Genomic DNA, 8,841 nt, shown 5'->3' with positions numbered 1-8,841 from the left:
CTCACCGCGCCGCGAAAATGCTCAATGTAGGGGCCGTTTTTACATAATCACTCCTACGGACTGACCTGCCCCTCCCTAATTTGCCCCCCACTATACCTGGCCATTCCTCGGGCCGGGCCGGGCTTCGAACCAGGCCAACCAAAGCCTGACGCAAAAAACCCAGGCCCGAACCCGGCCCGGCACGGCCGTCGGGCCTAAAAATCGGGCCCGACCCCGGCCCATCACACTAAAAGTCCGTCGGGCCTCGGGCCATGGGCCGGGCCTTTTCCTTAAATGACGAAATCGACGGGCTCGGGCCCGGCCCGGGCTTCGGGCTCAAAACCTAGGCTCGAGCCCGACCCATGGACAAGGTCGGGTCGGGCCGGGTCGGGCCGACCGGGCCGGGCTGCCCATGGCTAGAACTACCCCCCACCCCTTGCATTTCCCGATGGGGTCTGCCTCCCCCAAATCAGTTCATGCCATCTCACCCTGTAACTTCTAATCCGTAAAGCTTGTCCGTAAGTCTAGCATCGCTGGTATACCTGGCCATACCTCGGGCCGGGCCGGGCTTCGGGCCGGGCCTAGCCAAGCCCGACGCAAAAAACCCAGGCCTGGGCCCGGCCCGGCCCGGCCATCGGGCCTGTTTTCTGAGCCCAAGCCTGGCCCGAACATGTAAAAGCTCGCCGGGCTCCAGGCTGGCCCGACCTTTAGAAAAGTGCAAAAACGACGGGCCCAGGCCTGGCCTGACCCGGTCATCAGACTCAAAATCTAGGCCCGAACCCGGCCCGGGAGCAGCGTCGGGCCGGGCTTCCCAGTATAATCGCTGGCCGTGCCGCCCTCGACCACTAGAGAGATCCATGGCGTGGATCACCATCGCTTCCTTCAACCCCTCCTCCCTGACCGGGCCATACATCGCCGGCGGCGCCTCCCCACGCTCCTCCGCCTATCCCGACTGGGTCCTACTCCGCAAGACGGCGCGCATCTCGGCGTTCCGGAACGCGACCACCGCCGAGGGCCGCACGGCCGAGGGCCGAGCCGTCGAGGTGTCCTTCTGGCTCGTCGACCCGCCGGGCGTCTCCTACTTCTCCGTCCACTGCCCCGGCCTCCAAGAGGACGACTTCTCCGGCGAGCCCCAGGTCGTCTGCGCCGAGGCCGCCTTCGTCCTCTTCCGCGTCAGATTCAGCTTCCGCAGCGAGAGGCGGATCTCCACCCATCACTTCGTCTACACGGCCCGCGGCGCCGCGGGGCCGCCCTCACTGCAACTCCTCCCGGAGCCCCCCGGCGTCGAGGCCGTCAAATCCCACCAGCTTGGCCTCTTGCCGTGCGGCGGCGAGCGCTACGCGGTCGCCTTCCTCGATCGCAATTGGACTGCCCGAGGTGACGCCTGGCAGTGGCAGTTCGATGCCTACGTCTTCTCGTCAGAGACATGTTCCTGGAGCAAGAAGGAGGCCTCAATGGGCTTATCGGAGTCTGACGCCGCATTGTTGCGTCCCTATGCGACCTCCAAGCAGATCGCGGTCGGAGCAAGCGCGCTGGGCTGGGTTGATATCTCACGCGGCATTACTCTCCTCTGCGACCTGTTCGACGAGTGTCCTGTCGTAAAATACATCCCCTTCCCGGCGCCAGGGGTTTGCATCACACCCTACTACCGTCTCACTCGTCACTCGGCGCAATGCTTCCACGATGTCGCCTGCTATGACTGTCTGATCAAATTCGTCGAGATAGGCTTCGATGGACCTGACTGCATGATAAAGGGTAAAGGCTGGCGAGCCACCACATGGATCAGAAACATCTCTTGGGGAAGTTGGCGCAAGCACACCAGAGTTGATGTCGCTAACATCTCGGTTGACCCAAGATATTCTGCTCTGTTGCCTGAGCTGTGGAACCATGAGACCCATAAGCTAGAGCTGAAGAAACTGGTTTTCTTACTACCCACCCTGAGCGTGCGCAACGATGATCTTCTTCACATCATGGCCAAGGTGGGTGGGGAACATGACAAGGCCTGGGTCATCGCCGTTGACATGAAAAGTACGGTTGTGGAGGCACTAGCCCCGGTTTCGACCGGACGGTACTGCCCCAGTACAATGTTCTCCCCATGTGCCTTCCCCAGTTACCTCAACAACATGACCCAAGGTCTGGTTATTCTGCCTTCTTTCTCCTCATACCTCATGTCATGTGATTTGCTTACCATCAGGGCCGTACCCAAGAAAATGGAGACCCAGTGCGAAACCAAAAATTGGGCCCTCGTGTGTGTGTGTGTGTGCGCGGGGGGGGGGGGTGCTTTTGCGTGCGTGTGTTTGCATGCGTGCGTGCATGCGAGTGTGTCATGTTGGTGGTACAAATTTTGAAAGAATTGCATCTTACCAAGAAGCAATCTAAGTATTCAAAAGTACAACATTCTTTAGCAGAAACGTGCCATCCTTTCTATCATTCCTTGAGACAAAATCTTCAATTAATTGTTCATAAAAAACCTTTTCTAAAAACATAACATGGAAACAAAATGGGATGAAACAATCTTTGATTGATTTTGGAAGCACATCATCGTGCGACGGCGCATGTGGCTTCGGTAAGTCTGGATGTAGGGCATGCCCAGTTGCTCCTCCGGTTCTCCTCTTGATGAATAGGTGAACAAGCACTCTGGCCGGGCCTCCAACTCCAATCGACGCACCCAGATCGTAGGGGCGGCAACAAACATCAAAGGGTATCAGAAGAAGCAGAGTACTGAACCTTGTATCTGTTCATTGCAACAGCGGACGTATTCCATGCAAATCGCGACGAAATTAAACTGCTTAAGCGGCGATTTGAAGAACTGGGCTAAGCCGCTCGCGCTAGAAAAGAAAGAGAAAGAGAAGTGAAGAGAGAGAGAGAAAGCGGGGGCTTGCGTGAGTTTCGGCCATGTGGAGCAGGGCCTGGTGTAGAGTTAATTCTGCCACAGATTCAGTGGAGTATTATGCCTCATTATTAACCCAACTAAACCAGCACTAAGTAATAGTTTAACATAAAAAATTGGGGGCCCTGTTCCGTCGAACCTTCTGCACACGAGTCAGGTATGGGCCTGCTTACCATTATATCTTGTGAACTCTTGGTTGGTTAAGTCTTTACTTAGGACAACTATGTTTTAGGGGCTGTTTGTTTTGTGACTAACTTTGCCAAAGATTGCTACACCTAAGGTTAGGCAAGTTTGACCAACTTAGGTGAGTGTTTGATTCAAGCCACACCTTAGGCAAGTCACATTTGGGCCCCACATGGCATACACACAAAAAGTGTGGCAAGATTCCCTTAGGCTTGCCAACTTGTGGCTCTCATTTTAATGAACTAACCTTAGGCAAGTTTGGCAAAAATGTGTGGCTAAGTGTGGCAATGCTAGTCCTAGAACCAAACAGCCCCTAAGTTTTGACATTATTGGCATTAGACTGTTTGTGTTCATTACAATTTAGCTGTTCATCAAACTTGAAAATCATCAGCCAGTTCAGTAACCTTCATGAGTTAATGTTTCATGTTGTGGTTAGTTACCAGTATGCAAGGTGAAACAGCTGCTGATACTGTCAATGCAGAGAGTCAAGATGACTCAGGATCTTTGTGAGATGATTGGTACATTACTTCTTTTATTGGCATGGTGCTTATGCGATGTGAGGTGGTGATGAGCCAACTCGTTCTGTTCCTCAAATCAACCAGGGAAAATTTGCATTTTACTCTGAATTGCATATTTCAGAGACTGTCAGTTTGGTTCTTTTTTGGCAATTATTAGGAAACAAGCTGGAATATAACCATTCATGGTAGAGACTGTCTGCTTGGCATAGAGTCAAGATGCCTCATGATTTCTGTGGAATGATTAATTTGATAAATCCACTCCTCGAAATACTAGTTCTTTATGGGATTGATTTGGTTGTAATATACCACATCTTCAGGTGCAGACATGCATGCTTAGAGTTTTGATTCATGGCAGAGACTGTCCTCATGATTTCTGTGGAATGATTGGTACATGACTTCAATAATTATTGTCATGCTTATGGGGTTCGAAGCCGTGATGTGCCAACTTGTTCCGTTTCTCTAATCAAACGGGGAGAACACATTTTAGTTTGCATTTTTCTCCCAGTTGCATTCGTTGGCAGACTGTCACTGTCATTTTTTTTTCCAATTAGGAAACAAGTCTGAAGAACCACTCGTTGGTTGTGATGGAGGAATCTTGGAAGAAGAGGAAGTTCAAGCCGAGAACAGGATAAGAGGCAAGTCGCATTTCTTGTTCATGTTGATCTGCGTTTATGTTCCGTATTTACTTTGTTATCTATGTTATGCACTGTTTTTTTCGGTACCATTTATTTTAAATGATATGCTATCTCATGCCTACCATTGCATATTATGTAAAAAATATCCAGAGAACAAGCACTTTGAGATCCCCCCCCTCTCATAAAAAAATGCCCCCTTGAGAAGTTGTATCATCTCTTTCCCCATCTTTTGTATATAACTCTTCCTTTGTCGAATAAATTGCAGGGCCTGAGATGGGCAACCCAGTGGACAATTACTTTAAGAGGTAACTCATGCATTGCTATCTTTACCTGTATTTGAATTTTCATTTGCATGACATCGTGTTGATTTCTGCTGCTGCTGTTGGCTGCCTATTGCCAGGATGAGTGCTTCACAGTGTGCTCTGCAAGTGCTGTTCACTCAACGCTGGTTCAGGGAACTTGGTAATTGATAAGTCCACTCCTGAACTACTACTTTTTTATGGGATTGATTTGGTTGTAATATACCACATCTTCAGGTTCAGATGTTTATGCTTCGAGTTTTGATTCCGAATTAATCTCCTTACTACCTCTGCACATGTCCTCCCAGTTTAATCTGCAGCATTACTGTAAATTCTTGTTCAAGTCAATAATACTATTGTTGGAATTTCTGTTAAGCAAGCATATCTGCTAAATTGTTAGAGAACAATTGTTTGCTTCTGCGTATATTGTAAATTGACTGTGATGACCAGAATATTCACATGTATTTGGTGTTTGGTCCTTTGCAGATGAATGGTTGGATTCTCAGGGGTCAGCTTGTGATGCATGCCGCAAATCACTACCTTACTGGTGTCCAGCATCAGCTCTGTGTTTCGATATTAAGGCAGTAAGTTCTGTTTTGGTGACTTGCAGGCTTAATTAGTCCAGGCTTTCATGTTCTGAGTTCAAACTGTGCACACATATTTTCTTCCAGAGCTTCAAATTCTTTTTCGAAGTCTCTTGAAACTATGACACAGCCGTCGCTAATGTATTTGTATTCCAGATTATGAACTGTGTAGTTACCTAAATCCTTTAAAAAAAACTTGGTCCAGGTGGTAAACTATGCTTCCTATAATGGTGAAGGAGAAGGTGCTTCCATGGCTGTAGATTCCTGCTTACGGTATGTATGTGTGTGTGTATACGAGGAAACTTTATGAACTTCACTTTGTTTGTGGGACTATTTAACGCCTCTTGCTTCCCCAGAGCTTTGGACGATTTCTATAAACTACTGAAGGAGTCACCTCTGAGTGATCCATCAACAACTGAAGCCATGAAGCGTCAAATCAGGGTTGCCCTTGGAGCTCTAGACAGGTACTACCACTCGAAATAGAAAATAAATAAATAAATCCGTCTCTACTTCAAAATCAGAAGAACCATGTACTGACCTTTTTCTTTTTCGCACTTTTATCCATCTTTTCAGCATCTTGGAATTTGTACCACTAAACCGTATGCCCAGGAGCATACAAAAGGTGCTTGTAGATGTTTGCCTGGAACAAAAAGAAAAAACACTAGTATGTGAACACTTGGAGAAGCCAGGCCATACAGAGGATGAATCTGACGAATGGCAGCAATGGGGATCAGACTCGGGGGACGAATCGGATGAATGGCAGCAAGGGTCATCCGACTCGGAGGATGAATCTGATGAATGGCAGCAAGTGGGACCCGACTCGGATGACTCTCTAGAGACTCGTGGGGAGAAGAAGCAGGCACAGGTTCTGGGTCGCCGGTCGGGGCACTCGTATTGGCTGTATTTTGTTGGCTGCGTATTGGTAGCGGTCGCCGCAAGAGCGTTGAGTCACCTCACTTTAATGTCATAGAGCCAGTATCTTGTTATTCTCTCTGTGACAGAAGAGTAATTATGTCAATCAAAAAAGAAAATAAAAGAAAAGAAAAGAAAAGAGAGAGCATATTCTAGCTAGGAGCTCCTGTGCCGTGCATGTAAAAAGGTAGTGTTTTGGAAACTGGTGTTAAATGAAGGAGGTTTATATTGGTGGTGGTTAATGTATCAGCCTGATCCCTGGTGCCAGCTTTTGTTCTTGTTCCTTTTTCCTGAATCCGATAGATTTGCTGTTGAACCTGAAGGACATCTGCGGCTATATGTTGTATCTGCTTCTGGGCTCTCACAGGTTCAGATGGCACTGACAAGGTGTTGTGATCACTTTAAGCTGTTGAGCAAGTTAGAGCATCTCCAGCCGTTGGCCCCCCCAGGAGACATAAAAATCACACCCTGGGGACGAGCCGGCGATAGAATCAGCGCTAGGGGCGATTTTCGGCCCATTTTCGGCAAATGAAAGGCCCCATATGGGCGATAATCGGCCCATATTTGGTGTGGTTCGCCGTGGCTCGGCGTTCAATTATGAACATAAGTTTTTTTTATTACAGAGTTCATTACAGAAAATCAAATAGTTCAACAACAAATAGTTTAATACAAATTATATTGTTCAACAAATAAAAACTCATATTTCATCACATGTCGAGTCCAGCGTCGCCCTTGAGCCTTCAAAGGTGCTCCACCAGATCCTGCTGCAGTTGATGATGCACCTGTGGGACGGATCTCCTGACACATACTGAGGTAAGTAGTCCAGGTTACCGGTAGCTGGTGATCAACTTCGGCTAGAGGACCCTGCCTATAGTATGGTTCAGTATCAAACACTGGCTTTTCCTGCTCGCTCTCAATGATCATGTTGTGCAAGATGACACAGCAAGTCATGATCTCTCACATTTGATCTTTCGACCAGGTCTGAGTAGGGTAGCGGACAACAACAAATCGAGATTGAAGCACACCAAAAGCCCGCTCGACATCCTTCCCGCAAGCCTCTTGACACTTGGCAAAGTAGGACTTCTTGCCTCCTCGCACAACGTTTGAGATAGTCTTCACAAATGTAGACCATATCGGATAGATGCCATCAGCTAGGTAGTACCGCTTGTTGTAGTGCCGCCCATTGACCTCGAAGTTCAAAGGAGGAGAATGACTTTCAACAAGCTTGGCAAAGACAGGGGAGCACTGCAGCACGTTGATGTCATTGTGAGTTCCTGGCATACCAAAGGAGTGCCAAATCCAGAGGTCCTGTGTGGCCACCGCCTCAAGTGCCACATTGCAACCGCCTTTGGCGCCTTTGTACATCCCCTGCCAAGCAAATGGGCAGTTCTTCCATTTCCAATGCATGCAGTCGATACTTCCAAGCATTTCAGGAAATCCTCTTGCTGCATTCTGTGCTAGGATCCAAGCAGTGTCTTCCGCGTTGGGGGTCCGCAAGTATTGCGGTCCAAACACTGCCATCACTGCCCGACAGAACTTGTAGAAATACTCAATATTGGTGGACTCGGCCATGCACCCATAGTCGTCGAGTGAATCACCGGGAGCTCCATATGCAAGCGTCCTCATCACTGTCGTGCACTTCTGGATCGAGGTGAATCCAAGTTTGCCGGTGCAATCTTTCTTGCACTTGAAGTAGCTGTCGAACTCCCGGATGAAATTCACAATTTTGAGGAAAAGCTTTCGGCTCATCCGATAACGGCGCCGAAATGTTTTGTTGCCGTGCAGTGGAGCGTCGGCAAAGTAGTCGGAGTAGAGCATGCAGTAGCCTTCGAGACGATGTCGGTTCTTTGCTTTCATCCGCCCTGGCGCCGAGCCACCTCGTCGCGGATTTTCATTGCTCGCCAGCAGCTGGGCGAGGGCGGTGAGCACCATGAGATGCTCTTCCTCCTAGACGCCGGCCTTGGCTTCCTCCTCCAGCAGCGCGGCGAGCACTTCCTCGTCATCCGAGTCCATCTCGCCGATGCAGGCAAATCACCGAACACCTTGCGCGCCGGCGGGCGTGTACTCGCCGCTAAATTGCCCCTCCGCGACCGGAAACGTCCAGCTGCTGGTGGAGGGGCTGTCTCGGTGAACCTCTGCTATTTTTCCAGCAGGGATTGGCTATCTAGCGGTGAAGGGCGGCGATCGGCGCTAGGATACAGCTAGTGGCGGCCGAGGGCGCGGGGGGTGGGAAGCGAGTCGACTTGACTTTTCACCTGACGGGGTGGGCAAGCCGTGTTTTCCCCTTGCCGGAGCCCCCGATCACCACCCCCAGTGCGCTGAGTTCGGCCTGCGAGCACCGGGTCCAAAAACAGGCCGAACCGGCGCTTTTCGACGTCCTGGAGACGCAACTGGGGTTTTTTTTTACGCCAGCGTCGAAAAAGTGGCCTAAAGATCCCGGTTTCAGGTTTGGTGAGCCCCCCACGCCCGACGTACCGGTCCGATCCGATTCGATTCGACGCCAGGAAAATCAAGATCAAAGGTGTGCGGAGAGCTCAACGAGCGACTGTCGACCTTACCAAGTAGCACTAATGCTGCAGCACGCGCGCAGTGATCCGTGCATCCTCTCTCGCCGGGGCAATCAGGAGGGAGCGGCGGAAGAGCGACGCCATGGACCGGCGCTCCGTGGGACTTGGGAGTGGCTGCCGTCGACCGAGACGACGCCGTCCGGGTCGGGGACGTACGGCGGCCTCTCTGCTCTCGCACGTCCGCCCATGTGCTGCTGCGCTGAGACTGTTGTCAACCGGTCTGGCTGAGAGCAACTACCTGAATCCCCGAGGCAACACCCCGAGGCACTGTCTG

The 8,841-nt window shown here is 50.4% G+C and overlaps 1 protein-coding gene across 1 annotated transcript; it reads left to right on the top strand.

Annotated features, from left to right (window-relative positions):
* The first annotated feature begins 791 nt into the window (after positions 1-791).
* LOC125514760 (uncharacterized) lies at positions 792-6,249 on the top strand. The gene is made up of 8 exons (XM_048680115.2): positions 792-2,112; positions 4,122-4,205; positions 4,471-4,510; positions 4,606-4,667; positions 4,991-5,088; positions 5,294-5,361; positions 5,445-5,552; positions 5,662-6,249. Exons 1-8 carry the CDS (start codon positions 837-839, stop codon positions 6,056-6,058), a joined length of 2,133 nt encoding a protein of 710 aa, XP_048536072.2. The 5' UTR covers positions 792-836; the 3' UTR covers positions 6,059-6,249.
* The last annotated feature ends 2,592 nt before the right edge of the window (positions 6,250-8,841 follow it).

The sequence above is a fragment of the Triticum urartu genome, chromosome 6A (genome assembly GCF_056163025.1).
Source record: "Triticum urartu cultivar PI428250 chromosome 6A, HENAU_Tu73, whole genome shotgun sequence".
Lineage (NCBI taxonomy): Eukaryota > Viridiplantae > Streptophyta > Magnoliopsida > Poales > Poaceae > Triticum > Triticum urartu.
This window is presented reverse-complemented; position numbering and strand designations above follow the sequence as displayed.

What these genes read in the sequence shown, in the direction of transcription:
- LOC125514760 (XM_048680115.2), top strand. Translation starts at nt 837, where the DNA reads ATGGCGTGGATCACCATCGCTTCCTTCAACCCCTCCTCCCTGACCGGG. An exon ending in ACGCTGGTTCAGGGAACTTG is followed by an intron (nt 4,668 to 4,990) that starts GTAATTGATAAG and finishes GGTCCTTTGCAG; the next exon opens with ATGAATGGTTGGATTCTCAG. An exon ending in GCCCTTGGAGCTCTAGACAG is followed by an intron (nt 5,553 to 5,661) that starts GTACTACCACTC and finishes CCATCTTTTCAG; the next exon opens with CATCTTGGAATTTGTACCAC.